At 29.2% G+C, this 17,526-nt stretch overlaps 2 protein-coding genes across 2 annotated transcripts; both read left to right on the top strand.

The window, feature by feature from the left end:
• Positions 1-631: 631 nt before the first annotated feature.
• On the top strand, positions 632-11,413 carry LOC108761749 (uncharacterized). The gene is made up of 9 exons (XM_018508463.1): positions 632-925; positions 1,101-1,510; positions 2,150-2,249; positions 2,540-2,698; positions 8,988-9,397; positions 9,478-9,577; positions 10,068-10,169; positions 10,235-10,393; positions 11,348-11,413. Exons 1-9 carry the CDS (start codon positions 632-634, stop codon positions 11,411-11,413), a joined length of 1,800 nt encoding a protein of 599 aa, XP_018363965.1.
• Positions 11,414-13,738: 2,325 nt separating this feature from the next.
• Positions 13,739-17,036, top strand: LOC108761748 (odorant receptor 49b-like). The gene is made up of 5 exons (XM_018508462.1): positions 13,739-14,032; positions 14,340-14,749; positions 16,429-16,528; positions 16,650-16,751; positions 16,830-17,036. The coding sequence occupies exons 1-5, from the start codon at positions 13,739-13,741 to the stop codon at positions 17,034-17,036; spliced, it is 1,113 nt and encodes a 370-aa protein (XP_018363964.1).
• Positions 17,037-17,526: the final 490 nt, after the last annotated feature.

Raw genomic sequence — 17,526 nt, 5'->3', positions numbered from 1 at the left:
AAAATAATTTTTTAGCACTACAATTGTTGCGAATACACGTTCTGTCTCTTATATTTATTAAAAGTAATTATGTCATTAATCATTAATGATTATATTATCATCGCTGATAATATAATCATTTAATGCGATCTGTAAATATAATGTAAAGACTGTCAATGCACTACGTATGTCATATGCATTGCGTTATTTTTCATTTATCAACAATAATTATACTCTCACCCTATCTCTCACACTTACTAAAACATTGAAATTCATAATGTAGTTATCTCTCTTAACACAACAATTACGCAGATTACATAAAGACATAGTGCGTGGTTCTTATATAATTCAGAGTAGAAATATAAGTGTTACGGAACTACGTCGGGGTAAAATACACACCAGTCGTATAATTTATTAATCCGCAAGATTGCACTATAAACACAAAGGAGAGAGGAAAATGAACAGAAGAAATAATAAACGTAATATTCTGTCTGAGATACTAAGCGTTACCATAATGTGCGTAATGTTGCATTATTCAAAAGTTCTTACCCTATAGTTGTATGAAATTCTTCATAAAATTGTGAGAAAAGCACAGAAATATTAACGATTGAAATACTCTTGAGTGAAGGAGTACGACGGCTTTCCGTCTAACATGAAAATCGCACCGACTTTAGACAGAGTTATTGCTTTTCTGAAGATAGATTTACTATTCGCTTGTTGTTGGCCTCTACCGCGAACTGCTACAAAGTTTCAAATTATTTGTGATAGAATATTTCGGTATCTATCCATGGTGAATGGTGCATTTATGATTGTTGAGATAATATATTCAATTAGTAATCATTTAGACAATGTTTTATTGCTTATGCAATTAGCTTGTGCGTTGGGCATCTTTTGTGAAGTTCCATTGCAAATATTTTTATTTACGAAACAGCACGATCGTTTACAAGTAAGACAAAAATTAATTATTTTTATCATGTCGACTGAATATAATGTAACAAATGACACATAAAACACATTATTTTCTACCAAACAACCCATAAACCCATACTTAAATATAAAATTTTATGCAATGTAATATTGAAGTTGATGTGTAAATAAATTAAATCTTAATAAATTTACAGAATGTAATTTGCGAGATGGAAGATTATTACAAGCAAGCTAATACTGAAGAAAAAGACGTATTTCAACAATACATTAACAAATATATTTTATTTTATGGAACTACGTTGACATTAACTACTGCCATAACTTTCGCCGGTTGTCTCATAGTGCCATTAATTCGGTCTCGCAGGTTTCCGCTAGAAATAGAATATCCATTTCGCGTTGATTATCAACCAATAACGGCGATGCTCTATTTTCATCAAGTACTCGGTATGTATCAGGTTACTTGTCAAGTGAGCGCAAATGTTTTCCTCGCTCTTCTAATATGGTTCACAACGGCTCGCTTTGAGATCTTGACAAACAAATTTCGCACAGTCACCAAGTATTCTGATTGGAAAACATGCATACAAGAGCATCAAGTAACTCTAAGGTATTAAAAAAATACAGATTAACTTTAGAACCAAATAAAATTATCACATTTCTTTATTACAAAGTTTATTCCTCATATAAATGAATTGATAAAATTTTTTTCGAAGCGTCAAAATTTCCGCCTAAACCTCAATTTTTTGATGCCGTATGGTGTTTTTTATTTCCTTCTTATGGGTGTGACCATACGTTAAAAATAATGCTCAGTGTTGCGTACGAGGCCCTCGAGTACCCCCGTGACCCCAACAACCGGCGACGAATAAGCCGCGACAATAACATCGGGTAAAACTAAAATCGAGGGTGTACGTGATCTTAGCTGATCTCATGAACTTTTAAAAGACATATCTAGGTCGCGAGTATCTTTTATCCTAATTAAATCATTAAAAAAAAAGCTGTCTAAACGTTATTTTTGCATTTTTCAAGTATTTTGGTAAGTCTGAGCATTATTTTTAACGTATGGTCACACCCATAAAAAGGAAATAAAAAACACCATACGGCATCAAAAAATTGAGGTTTAGGCGGAAATTTTGACGCTTCGAAAAAAATTTTATCTTTAAAAATAAAATGCGCAGGCGGGTGGCTGATTTGAGAAAGAATGCCCCATATATATAATTCAAAATTATAATTAAATTCTTCCTAACAGATTTGCAAAAGAAATGAGTAGTTCTATCGCACTCGTAGTGTTATCATCGCTCGGCGTTAGTACTATAGCGCTGATATTCGGTGGAGTTACATTCCTAAGCGTACGTATATTTGTTGTTTATTGTAATACAATTATTATACAACACTACTGAATAATTTCTGTTTGAATTTCTCATTAAAAAATTTTTGTTAAATAGCGATTTCCGCCATCCGTAAAAATTCAGTATATAATTGTATGTTTAACATCATTAGTAAAAGTATTTCTGTGCGCTTGGCCGGCTGACCATCTAATGAGAATAGTAAGTCTAAAAAAAATCACCTAAAACTGGATATTGTGACAAATAAAATATAAATAAAATATACGTATACATTTTTTAAATATATATTTTAGAGTTCTAATGTTGCTGAGGCAGCCTATGATTCATTATGGTATAGTCAAAACATTGAATCTCAAAAGATTATGTTGCATACTTTGCTACGATGCCAACGAGCTGTAGTTATATCTGTTCCTGGTTTACTAAAAGCTTTAACATTTCAACAATATACTTCGGTATGAGAACGCCTTGCACTGCCTTACAGTGTCAATCTCTATAATTATACAAAGTATAACGTAATTTATGGTACAATGAAGAAAGTACATATTTCCACTACAAAAACATAAAATACAAAAACATAAAAAATAACATTTTACGATTGTCGTTAAAAATATGTTCGAAAACGTCTATTGCAAAATTTTTAACATCTGTAAAAATTAGCGTTTTTAAAAACGTTAAGATAGTATTGGTATTTTAACCTTTTGTACAGCTTCTCGAAACTTAGATTTATATTAAAATCTTTTTTAATATTTTTTATTTTACAATTATGTAAAATAAAAATTGTTTTTTTCCAATTGTACCATGAATTACAACATATGTACATACATGGCAGTAATACATTAAGTATCATATTAGCCAGGTATCCATTACCTCATCCTTTACAAGTTTTTTACACATTCATTGATTTTTCAGTATGTTTCAACAGCATTTTCTTACTTAACAACGTTTCGCATAATTCTTTCTGAAGAAACATAAAGCCAAGAAAAAAAAAATAAGTTTCATGGAAAGGAACACGCAACTTTGTCTACATAAATACGGAAGAATATATCGGACTTAAAAAATAAAAAGTATATATTAATATTACAATTCTGCAGATTTATTAATTATTATAATTTGCATAATTTTAATCCTGACAGATTCCAGCTCTTAATTCAGTTTTATGAGTATTCAAATTTTTGGGATATAGAAAGATGACTTCTTTCTATGCAAATATTTAGTAACAATTACAAGACGGTATTTGTATATTTATCCACGTTATACGTTTTGCACTATGAAATTTGTTTATTTAAAGTTTAAAGAATATAACAATAATTATTACCGATGTGAGTATTAACATTAACATTTTATTTTAATGTAATATATGTATCAAAACATAATATAAATTCATTTCTGTACCTTGTTATATTGTGATTTTTGTTTTAGAAAATTATTAAACGTCAAGAGATTAATTAAACTGATTTAATTAGAACTATTATAGTAAAAAACAGAATCAACATGAATATATTATTAGGTATTAAGTATTTTTCCTCTATTATATATTTTATAGAGCAAAATACGTTAATAGATAAAAAATATATTTATAACTCTTTGCATAACTGATTTTTGGAAGTTTATGTATGGGCCTGACCAATTCATTATTTAATAGATATGATAATTTGTATTTTAATGGCATATTTATATTCAAATCAGCGTGGCCTTTTGAATATAAATATGCTATTACAATACAATCTATCACATTTATTTACTTAACCATGGATTTGGTTAAATAATGCCCATGGGCATGAAATCTATAATTCAAAGAAGATAACTATAACTGTATATTCATCATCGAGTTCCGGATCATTTATACATATACAATTGTTTCTTTCCATTATTAAACAAATTAATATATCAAATTTATTATGTCAAATTGTTATAATTTCTTATAGTGAAAATTAACACTTTATTTTTATGTCACATATTTATATTAAATATTTTATTTTTAAATGTTTTTAGTTATATTATGTCGACTATATTATTCTAAAATTTTTATTTAGAAGAGAATTTCGTTTACTTACAAAATAATTGCTTACAGCTTCGTTTATACATGTCCGTATTGCACACAGCGCATTGTACACATGACCGTATGATGTTTGTACACAGCACATTGTACACACGATCATGGACACAGTACATTGCACACACAATTATATCATGTACCTATGCGATCGTGTGTTGCACATACGTCCATGCTGCATACGGACCCATTGTAAAACTTTTCTTCATGTAGGCAGTTAAAAACCCATATTGAATCGTAGAATGGACCACGTTTTGCACTGTCGATGTGGGTTATATCTCACTAACCCATATAGAACCGCACTTCAAGTGGAAAGTTGAAAATTCTGTATATATAAAACACCACATAATTATAGGTAAACGTTCTTTATTACAATGTGCATGTATATGAAATAATCATGTGCACAATCCAATCATGTGCGCAATAACACAGTCATGTGTGTAACACGGTTATGTGCAAACAAAATTGTAAACAATCATTTTGTTAACAATCTCTCTGGTTCATTATCTGACCTTCCTTTATCGGATTTTCTTGGAAATTTTTCCGAATATTGACTCATACCATAACTTTAGGTTCCAACGTGAAGTTAAAGAAACGCAGTCTCATATAATGGATTTGTTTTAAATTCTACCTATAGTCTATATTGCATCTATCTATTTCCTTAATATAGAACATCAAATCTTCCCTTTTCTCAAAATTATATACAAAAAAAAATATTTTATATCTTGCGAGCGTGAAATCTTTATTTAACACAGGGTAACATTTCATTAAAACATATGTTACTTCCTGAACACTTATGCCCGTTTCCACCAATGTAGATTAACTTTAATCTCGGTTCAACTTACTCTTCCTCTTTTTCTAGTCCTAAAGATTAGAAAAAGACGAAGAGTAAGTTGAACCGAGTTTAAAGTTAATCTACATTGGTGGAAATGGGCTGTATCTGTTAAGCTAGCATCCCAGCCACAAAAAATTGAAATGACACCTATGCCGGAATTAAGTGCTTTCTATGTGCTAATTATGTGCTCTAGTACCAATTTTTGTGCTCGAACGGTTTTGCAGAAAATCATAATGGAAAATAAGGATGCTAGCTTAACATTAAGTTAGTACTTCCTTCATTAAATTAATTATAAACAACGACATTTTTTACTGATACTTTATTCTTGTAAAGAGACGATGAGTGATCACTTCAGGGATTATTTTCCGGTCAAAGGAGATGAGCAACAAAATCTTGTTGTGCATATTTTGAAAGCACATAAATGAAGGAACAATTTGAGCCCACAACTAATTCGCTATCTATACTTTAACTGGTACTTTACTCTTGTACCAATATATGTATCAAACTTTATTGGCATATATCTTCTAAAACGTTACGGTTACATTAATTTTGATGTGTTATTTTGAAAACACATAAAAAGCACTTAATGTTACTATACTAATTTTTTTTATATTGTATGTAATTTAATGAAGGAATGCTAACTTAATGTTAAGCTAAAAAAAAACACCCCCACTTTAAATTACGATTTTCTGCTAAACTGTTCGAGCACAAAAATTGGCACTACAGCACATAATTAACACATAAGAAGCATTTAATTCTGGCATAGGAGCCATTTTGATTTTTTGTGGGGGGGGGAGTGCTAGCTTAACATTAAGACATACACTTACTTCCTATCGCAGAAAGGATATACATCAATAAAATTACTACGCAGCGTACAATCAAAAACACTATTGAGCGTTGAAAGTCTACAAGTTAAAACTGTTTTACTGAAGTTTGAAATCTTTTTTTAATCAATCTCTTACTTACTAATATCTAGTATGTCTAAACACCCTAAATATGTAACATTTAGAAATTATACATAAATCTTACTAGGCACGTATTTTTTTTAAAGCTTTTGTAGACAGAAAATGTTACCCTTTTTCAAACACGGAAAGCTATCCGTTTTTCACATACATCATGTAATTACATGATAATTTTATTTACGTATACCCTATGCGAAACGGAAAAAAACAAGAATACAAGTTCCCCTACAATAACTCCCCTTTACAGTAACACCCTTTCATGATATTATTGCAAACACGGAACGTATCTATTACGTAACGGATCACAAAAGAGTTTCCATTTCTCATAATATCAACTTGTAATACTTTTATAACATACGTAGCATACTTCAGTCATGCGAAGAAAAGTGATGCTAAAGAAGTAATCTTCGCCATAAAATTAAATGTGTTCCCAATTTGGTGTTGGCCCTTACTACAAGATTTAAAATGTTTTGTATGACATTGTATCATTGTTTAAGCATAATTGTAGCGACAAGTCTAAAATTACCATTGATATACGGTATCACAAATCATCTTAATGTGATCCTCCTGTCTTAGTAAATCAAATTATTGTATTAAATAGTATTTTTCGCATGACTTTTATATAAAACTACTTTAACTTTATGTTTCATGTAACTCATTATCATGACATATAGGTAACTGATATTTAACATAAAAAAATTTACGTGCAAATTAATTAAAGATTCACGTTTTATTGCTACATTCTGTATGTATTAATTATTTCAAGTAATTATTTGCAGATTATTACATTATTATATTAATAATATAAAATTAGTTTTCTACTTCTTATCGTACTTGCCTTATCGTGACTTTCCTTACATAAAATTATTTAACATTGAAAAATTAATATACAGAATGTCCATAACTCAGTTCAATCCGCTCTACCTGCTTATGACGAGCGATTCCGTAGGTTACAGACTGTATACAATATATAAACTAACTCGCTTAATTAAGAACTGTTACGAAGGATTAATGTGAATATATCGCAAAATGAGTTTCATTCTTTAATAAATTATTTGGCAAAATAGCTATCATAAATACACCCCTCGTTCTCATTAAAACATATTTTATTAATTTGACATGAGTATCTTAATTCTGCGTGTATAATATAAGTAACCTACAGATATGACACGCAAGTAATTTTTCTGACAATGCCCTGTAAAAATCATACAGTTGCGCGATTACCTGAGAAAATACCTAATAATCGTTGATCCTCCAAATGTTAAAATCTCAACCTTCAGTTGTATAAATAGCATGAAGAATCCTATCTATTACAGCTGATGTACCTTAGTAGTTAAAACTTTTCGCTCGCGGCATGAAGATTCTCCATTTCTCTTGACTAAGCTAAACACTCCGAACACCTATCTTTTTTTATCGAAATTTCCATGATTGTGGTCCCAAGTATCTCAGAGAGGTACCCTTAAAAACATTGCACCTGAAGATCGAGGTCGTACACCCATTTACTCATACAAGCGACACTTCCAATAAATAATTCAGATTTCATATTCTAAGAAAATACTAATTTTAATTCACCTAAATAACTATTCAAAAGATTGCTATTTGTAGAGTCAATAACCAAACATACGCGTGAAGCAACAATTCATATAAAAACTCTATTACAATCTGGTAGTTCATTGTCGGCATTGATTTTCTTGGAGATTTTATCGAATAACTGAGTCATAGCTTTCAAAATTTAAACGTAAATTTAAAAAACCCATTATTATTATTATACCATAGATTTGTTATATCTATAATCTATTGCATGGTTCTACCTATTTCTATAATAAAAAAATAATGAAGATTGAACGCGAAACCCTTATTCCTAAACTATATATCAACAGTATTGTGTATCAACAGTAAATTATATGTTACTGTCTGCATACCTATTTCCTATCGCGAATAGGACGTACATCGATAAAATTATTATGTAGCGTACAACGAGAAATGCGCGTGAACTTGATAATTCAAAACATTTTAGTATCTACAGTAATAGTAAATAAAGTGCATGTGAAATAATAGACAAATTAAAATAAATATAGTTTCTCTACAATATCTAGGATGTAAAGACATATACATTATATATCCGAGATATCATAGAGAGGCCTTAATCCATTGTTTACTATACATGAATATTTTATGAACTCTTATTGCAGGTATCACAATAGAAATGTTTCCGTTTATTAAATTTGAATAGGTAACACTACCCGCTTCGCACATTGTATACTTCATAATAATTTTATCAGTGCATTCCCCTCATGCAAAACGGACATATGCATGATACGAAAGAATATAAATAATACATTTGTGTTAATCCCCCTCGGCTATATTCCTGCTTCGTAATAATGTTGCAAATCCTTGGAGCACTCAGTAAATTATATGTATCGACTGGTGAAAGAGTTTCCACTTCCTACAATATCAACTTGTAACACGCTTATAACATAGCATACTGCAGTCATGCGAAGAAGGGTGACGCTAAAGGAAATAATCTTTGTCATGAAGTTAAGTGTGTTTCCAATTTGGTGTTGGCCATTGCCAAAAAATGTGACAAGATTAAAAATGTTCTGCATGAAATTATATCATTGTTGGTGTATTATTATGGCAACATGTTTGGGAGCAGCAGCAATTTATGGCGCTTTAAATCATTTTGACGAACCTGCCATTTTAGTACAACTATTAGTTTTAATATCCACCTTCTTTCACATGAGTTATAACTTCATCTCTTATCAACTTAATTATCATCATGCGCAAGTAATTAACATTTATTCATTCAATATTAAAAATTTCAGATATAATTTAGTTAAAGAATAATATTTCAAAATCGTGTTCTCTATCAATAAGAATATAATTTGCAGAATGTTACTTATGAAATGATAAATTTTTACGAAATAATGAAATCACATGAAGAAGTTGTTATTCAACGATATATTGACAAGTATATTGTATTCTATGGTCTATCTACGTTTATGTTCTATTTTGTCGCGATTGGAATAATCACAGTGTTACCTGTCGCGATGAATCAAATGTTTCCTACATTAGTCGAATATCCATTTGATGTGTCTTATCAACCATTAAGAACAGTGATCTTCATACAACAATCTTATGCCGGGATAATAATGTCAGGGCAACTATGCATGAATGTTTTTATGGCTCTATTGCTGTGGTTTGCATCAGCAAGATTTGAGATACTGACTGAAGAGCTGAAGAAAGTTACAAATCTCCACCTGTTGTTCCAATGTATTAAAAAACATCAAGAATTGATCAAGTAAATATGTAATTCTTACTAAAAAATGATCTAACTAAACAAATATAAGTTACATAAATTTTGACGCGCAATACATTTAGGTATGCTACAGAAGTTACTATTTGTGCTCGTCATTTCGTATTCTCAACTGTATGTTGTAGTACGATTACCGAAATACTTATCTTCCTTGTGTTCATTACGGTAAGTACATGTAATATTATTTTTTTTAAATCTAATATTCGTACTTATATACTTTACTTTGACTTTAGGCTCTGAGTACAATGGAAGAAATAAGAAATTAGGAATAAAGAATAACGATTTTAATCTATCAGAAATCAGATACATCGGAATACACGTTTCTGATACGTTGAAATCATTATTCCTTATTCCTAATTCCTTATTCCTGCTATTGTGCACAGCCCCTTACGTATAACTCTTACGTTTAAATATAACGATCATTAAATATATCTATACATGAATAGTTAAAAAAAGGAAGTTGTGTGTATGTAATATATATCATTGTATTATTAGATCCTTAATTTTCTTATGTAATGTGGAAGTAATTTTAATTTGTGTATGGAAGTAATTTTAATGTAAATACCTAAATACATTATTAAAAAATTGTAATGTAAATACATTAATTATTAATACGAAGTAGCATGAGATTATCATATACAATTTCTTTTAATAGCATCAACCTATACCATTGTTAATCCAATTTTTGGGATTAGGTACAATATCTTTAATGGAGGTGTTTATGTTTGTCTGGCCAGGAGAACACTTAATATTAATGGTAAATTATTTATTAAAAATTATTATATTATAAATAGTTTTAATAAAAGCTATTATCTTTCATAGTGCAAAAATATCGCAGAGGCAGCGTATGATGTATTCAAATGCAATCAATCAATTAAAATGACGAAATGTCTGCAAATTATTATAATGAGATGTCAAAAGCCGATAATCGTTTCAATACCCTGCCTTATGCCCATATTATCTTTCAATTACTTTACAACGGTAAGATTAAATTTTAAATTAACTAATTCATTAAAAATTCTCATCATATCATCTATATTAATTATTACTAATATTTCATACAATTCTTTATTTATCAAATTATCAATGTATTAAGCGTACACGAGCACCTACCACACACACATGACGTAGCACATACATTTCGAAAAGGAAAAACTATAATTTTTTTTTAAGAGAGTCAAAGTAAAATTATATTAATTGCTGCTGTTATAAAGTAATTTATTTAAATAACATTCAAAATTCAATTAAAAATAGAAAGTTAACAAATTAAAAACTAAGTTTTTAACTTGTTAACTTTCTATTTTTTCGATATATTTGTCAACATATACTAGTATGCATTAAAAAGAAAAAGAACTAAATAAAAATTTTAATTAATTTGCATTTTTAGACATAGTTAAAACTTTAAAATGATAACAAATAATTGTAAATATTTTTACAAATATAATTAAAAAGTACAGTCAAATATGTCAAATCTATTTTTTACATCATACTTTCCTATTTCTTCACATTTCTTTAGCACAATTTCAAAGGTCACTTCATTATGCACCATTCGCTTTTTCATTTCATATATGATAGTCATTTTAGATACTTGTAAATATAAAATGGATGGAGAGCATAAAAATGCTAAATTAGAATTAGAAAAAACTAAAAATAAAAAATATTTTGCTTCAATTGTAGATTTCCTAACAAAATTATTCTTTAAAATGTTAAATGATTTGTAATCATTGGCATATAAATTTATATATTATTAACAATAGCAAAACATTAAAATGTTTATACAAAGTGGCAGAAAAAGAAAAATATTTAAAAGAAAATTATTGTATTTTAAAATGTATAAACAGTAATGACATAAATATATTCTTTTACAAACAAAATCAAAATTTTACTTTTTTTAATACAAAAAGGGACAATTATATATATTTTTACATGTTTCAGTATTGTTCGACCATACTCTCCTATTTCACAACACTACGAGTAGTAATGGAGGACGATTATAATTAAATGTAAACATAATGTAATCGTAATAACCACTTTGATAATTAATATTTGCACAAAAGAGTATATATCTTATACTTTGCTATATAGGATTTAAAATATAGTAATGTTGTTTGATTTAAAGGTAACAAGAAATTCAATAGTTATGGTCATCCTCTTAGGCCCAGTTCCACAACTCACGGTTAACTCTTAACCGAGGTTCAATTTATTCATTTTCTCTTTCCAATTCTAGAATTGGAAAGAGATGAGAAACAAATTGAACCTCGGTTAAGAGTTAACCGTGAGTTGTGGAACTGTGTCTTAATGTAATCGTGGGACAGAGTCTTCGAAATTATTATAAAAGTCATATGAAATCTCTACGTATAATCTGATAATTACATATGCAACCGTGAGAAATCACATTGTATAATATTAAAATTAATTAAATAAAATCGTATATTTTACCAAATTACTTCATATATAGTGAAAAAATTGTTTATAAGCAGATGAAATCATATGAAATCATATAATCAGCGGGACAATATTTCAGCTAGTGGTTACTCCCTCGCGTAGGCCCCTCTGAATTTTGGACAGGGAGCGTGACCTTTGACAAAGAATGTCTCATATATATTATATATACATATATGTATATATATATATACACATATATTCATATCAAATTTAAATTATAATTGCGCGTCCAAATATAGTGAAACGTGCGTTTCACAGGAATAATGCATAATTAAATATTTTATCCAGGAGGGAATAAAACCCTATCACGATACGCAGCAACATCTCCCAGTAAGTATATTTTCGAAGTATCAAGTATACTTTCCAAATGTATTTTTTATTATACATATATCCTTCTCATGAAAAACGTGCAAATAGTACATGCAATGTATAAATAATTTTTCATGAACGTAATTTTAAAATCATTGTCTTATAAAGGACAGTGATCTTAAGATATCCCAAATTTGTCCAAATTGCTTTTTGAGAGGAACATAATCGGACATAGCTAATCAATTACTATATTGCATGATAAAATTATTATAATCGCGAGCGACTATTGTAAGTCAAATTGAAAATATTCTATATCGCGATATTATAATAATATAAAATATTTTATATGTTTACACTACTTAGCATTTGTTCTACTTAAAATAATAAAGAATCATGAACTGTTTAACATATTTTGTATTGTACTTTTCAGTAAATTGACAAATCAGAAAGAATCACATAAAATTCTTTAAAATATGTTGTCCTCTATGATTACTATTTTAAGAGTAAATACTAACAAGGGAAGTTATCTAGATATCATTAGTTAAAAAAGTAACGGTTAGAAAGTTATAGTATCCTATATTAATTAAAATGAGTGCCGTTCGCTCGGAAAATTTTATATTCGTTAGAGGAATGGAAAAGTAAAAAAAATTTACGAAAGTTTCATTTAAACCCTTTTTCAGTACCGTTTACAATAGATTTTTTTAACTCCATTCTTCTAACGAACATCAAATTTTCCGAACAAATGGCACTTATTTTAGTTAATAGAAGATAGGATACTACAACTTCTAACCGCTACTTTTTCAAAACTAATTGAACATCTGAGTAACTTTCCTTGTAAGAGAAAAATCTCTCAGTGTATATGTGTATACAATGCCTGATAATTATTGTGCTATCCCTCGTCGACAAGTAGAACAAGTTAAACTGAATAGAAGAATACACACTACAGTTATACAATATTCTCAATGAATAAAAAACTAATTAATCTATTAATACCATAAGTATAATAAAGTACGAACGATATATACATCTTCAAGAAATGATGAGATATGTACATACAATAAAAGTATACTCTTCTTTGTGCTTCTATAATAATTTACGTTATTGATTTCATAAATGCAATTGTATATTGAAAATTTACCTCAATACCTCTCTCGGGCAGTCATTGAGAGGCTCAATACTGTATTATTCTCAAATGTAGCAATTTATTATAAATATAAGAATTTACCTTCCTTTAATATTACATACACTGCACTTCATATAAAATTTCTTTCTTAAAACATTCATAGTACCTCTACAACAATCGAATATTCAAATGTGCTACATGTAAATTATAGTGTACGTAATATTTCCTCAGCATTGTGCACGCATTGAAAAATGTATGAATTTATTATACTATTACACATCAAATATTTCCGCGTCATGAACTGATAAAAAAAAAGCTTCTAATCTAACATTTTTCTAACATTTGTCTCTATTTGATACAACGTAGCGCAAGAAGACGTTTAAACGCATATAATTTTAAAATTATTGCTGTATGTACATTATATTTCCGATGAATTCATCGATGTAATTATGACGATAAAAACAACCCCCAAAAATGCTATCGCGTTTATAAGAGTGATAATCGCTTTGTCCTTTTCGTGGCCACTTTCAAAGAGTGCTAGTAAATTTCAAATAACATGCTTCAAAATTTTACGCTCTTTGCTCTGTATGAATACAGTGATATTGAGTGTACCTTTAGCGTACACCCTTTATCGTAATGATTATGACCTACCAAGGATAACGAAACTATGGTGTACGTTGGGTGCAATGATACAAGTCTCTGTGGAGATGACACAATGTGCACTACAATATGATCGATTGCAAGTAAGAAATGCATATCCATATGTAAGACCGACCTTCGATAAACCATCTTCAATTTGTACTATTCAATTCTATACAGATATTAATAAATAAAATATTTAACTCTGATATTGTTGATCAATACTATAAAAATATTATTCTGCAAATCACTTTTTACCAACTCTGCATATCCGAAACAGGATTGTACCTCCACGAAAATTATTATCATTATTTACTTTGAAAATGATATATCTAATTCAATCTTTAACATCCATTTATTCACAGCCCGGATATAAACTACGCCAGCTGAAAAAATCGAATTAAATTTCAGTATTTGATTTCGGAAATGGAGCGTACTTTGGAATACGCGGAACTATATGAGAAAAATATCTACCAACGGTACGTTGATAGATGCGCGATGTTTTACGTGAGCTCCACAGCGGCAGTGTTTCTCGGTGCGGGTATAGGAGTAATCGTGCCACTGACAGCGGCCGATCAGATATTTCCGACAGAAGCAAAGTATCCTTTCAACGTGGAACACGAACCAATAAAGACTATTATCTTTGTGCATCAGTTCATCGCTGTTTGGCAGTGCTTCTCCACTGTTTGTATTGGTAGTTTTGTCAGTCTCTTCATATGGTTCGCCGCGGCGCGTTTCGAAATCTTGTCGCAACAATTTCGTATGGTCACCGACATTTATGACATCACTGTGTGTGTACGGCAACATATAAAGTTATTGAGGTAACAAAAAATGCATTTCATCATTTATAAAAATTGATAATCGTTACTATAAAGAAATAATTTTTATTTAATGTATATTTTTTGGTAGTATCGTTTAGCACTTAGCACATCATGTTTTTCGCGTAAATAAGCTGGATACTATCTATTACTCCGTTTTTCACGTAAAGTAAAATTGTTATAGAAAAAAATCAAATTCATTAAATGTCACTTTGTGTTTTTTGTATCTAGTGAATTAATTTTTCTGAATATTATTCTGCAAGAGCCATAACGTCGTACTTTTAAAAAAAACATTATAAAAGTTTAAAATATAATAATTTTAATTATTATTTTAAGCAAATACACATACTTTTATTATTTTAATAGTAAAATTTCTAATTAAAAAATTTCATAATTGATTTTGCCAAGGATAAGATCAATTAGTTAATTAAAATTTTTTAAAAACAAAATCATTTTTATATAAAATATACAATTTGCAATATATGCGAGTATAAATATTTTTATAGCTTTAAATTTTGAGATTAAAATTAAAATACTGTCTAGACATAATATATACACACTAGCTCTCATAAATATTTGGGCATTAATATTTTTGTCGCATTTCACGAAAAGATAAAGAGATGACTTCTTTTGCCAACAAATCGATTTCCTACAGTAGCACAATACAATTCATTGGCGAAACATTGGTTAAACATTGGCATACATTGGGAATATTGAGCCAATGTTGCGTCGATGAATTGTGCTACTAGAGAGCGTGATTTGCCTATATCACTTTTTATGCCAACAGAGTTCATTTGCGCACAAAAAATATTACATGCGGCTCGATTACCTATGCACTTTTGCGCACAAATAAAAATTTCAGAAACAAAGTCATATTTGCCTACATGTATTATTGCCTACATGAATTATTGCCTACAACTCGATTGCCTACAAGCACTTATGCGCATAAATATAAAATTAAAGTTAAGAAAATAATTTATATTTTTAAAACAAAGAATTTATGTTTTAAAACAGAGAATTTGTTTTAATACAAAGAATTCATGATTCTAAAGCAGAAAATTTATGACAGAATTAGTGTTTATAAAGTAGAGAATAGTACATGTAGGCAATCGAGCTGTAGGCAATAATTTTTGTGCGCAAATGAACTGCCGGCAAAAATGTAAGACAAACGATGCTGTAGGCAATCGATTTGTAGATAAACAGGATCCTCTCAAAGTTAAATATCTTAATAAAAAAAATTTTAAAGAAGTTTTTGACCTTTAAAGCGCCAAAACAGAGCTTTAAATTTTTGCGATTGAATCTTTTCCACATATTGTTCCTAAACATAAAATTAAAAATTTATATTTTTTTGTAATATTTTTGTCTTACTTTGAAGCGCTGCAATTTGATGAAACATCGGACGAAGTTTTTTTTATTTAATATCCGATTGGACATGACTCTGTTCACAACGCTAATAAATTTGCAATCTTCATTACATCAAATACAATTGACCAATTACGAGTAATTATACCCTACGCATGTTTGAGGTGTCTTTTATATATGTATATAAAAGCAGAATATTACAGCTATAAACTTATAATTCGGATTATTCACATGTTTACTGTATTACATAATGCATAAAATTATAAATTATGTTTCGAATTTTATCGCGAAAGTGAACTTCAGAAAATAAATCGTTTTAGATACGCTCAAGAGATAATAATTGCCTTTCGTTCAGTATTATTAACAATAATGATTATTTGTACATGGGCGATTGTAGCTAGTGGTCTAACAATTGTAAGCGTAAGTACCTTTTATTATCATCTCGCGATAAAATGACAATTCTACTGAAGAAAAGGGTCATACGTATGAATGTGTTTACATGCATTTGGTGTATTTTATAACAGTATTATTGTATACCTAGCAATGTTCTTTAACGGACAAAATACAATTTATGGCTCTATGTATATCTGCACTCATGGAAGTTTATGCATGTGCTTGGCCAGCCGATCGTTTAATAGATACGGTAAATTGTATTCCAATGGCATTTACAATCAAATCGACATAATTTGTGCGATAACTATAATTGCATATTATTTATTAGAGTACCAATGTTGCGCGAGCAGTTTATGAATCGTTGTGGTACAATCAAGACAAGATTTTTCAAAAAAATTTAAATTTTATCTTGTTAAGGAGTCAAACACCAACAACCATCTCTGTTTCTATCCTTCCAGCTTTATCATTACAATATTACGCATCGGTAAGATTTCACAAATTAAAAAAATCTCTTTATATACAGGATATCCAATAATTCATCCGACAACGTTCGTAGGCAGATAGAGCGGCCTAAACTGAGTCGAAAAGTCCTCTACCATTTTGCAATTTTCGCAATAGTTAACAAGATATTACTGAAAATTGTCGAATATTAGTCTTCAATAATTTTTTTCTCAAACACTATCAACTTTACAAAAAAACTGCAACAGACAAAAATCATTAATTTTCTTCTCATAGAACTCTAAGAATTTTTTCAGAATTTTTATCAACTTTTTAGTACTGCATTTTCTGATTTTTATCAACATGAGAAAACATCGTATTAAAAAATTCTGAAAAAATTCTCAGAATTTTATAAGAAGAAAATAAACAATTTTTCTCTTATTATTTTTCTATTAAATTGATAGTATTTGAGTAAAAATTATTAAAAACCAATATTCAGCGATTTTTAGTAAATAATATCTTGTTAACTATTGTAAAAATTGCAAAATGGTAAAGGACTTTTCGACTCATCGTCAATTTAGTCCGCT

This window comes from Trachymyrmex cornetzi, unplaced genomic scaffold, assembly GCF_001594075.2.
Source record: "Trachymyrmex cornetzi isolate Tcor2-1 unplaced genomic scaffold, Tcor1.1 scaffold262, whole genome shotgun sequence".
NCBI classification, from domain to species: domain Eukaryota; kingdom Metazoa; phylum Arthropoda; class Insecta; order Hymenoptera; family Formicidae; genus Trachymyrmex; species Trachymyrmex cornetzi.
The sequence above is the reverse complement of the archived record's forward strand: the minus strand, read 5'-3'. Positions and strand labels throughout refer to the sequence as shown.

Bases quoted from the DNA above. Each gene is read 5' to 3' on its own strand.
- LOC108761749 (XM_018508463.1), top strand. From the start codon at position 632: ATGAAAATCGCACCGACTTTAGACAGAGTTATTGCTTTTCTGAAGATA. The intron at 2,699-8,987 runs GTATGAGAACGC...TATAATTTGCAG, and splicing joins CATTTCAACAATATACTTCG to AATGTTACTTATGAAATGAT. The intron at 10,394-11,347 runs GTAAGATTAAAT...TACATGTTTCAG, and splicing joins CTTTCAATTACTTTACAACG to TATTGTTCGACCATACTCTC.
- LOC108761748 (XM_018508462.1), top strand. From the start codon at position 13,739: ATGACGATAAAAACAACCCCCAAAAATGCTATCGCGTTTATAAGAGTG. The intron at 14,033-14,339 runs GTAAGAAATGCA...ATTAAATTTCAG, and splicing joins TACAATATGATCGATTGCAA to TATTTGATTTCGGAAATGGA. The intron at 14,750-16,428 runs GTAACAAAAAAT...AAATCGTTTTAG, and splicing joins CAACATATAAAGTTATTGAG to ATACGCTCAAGAGATAATAA.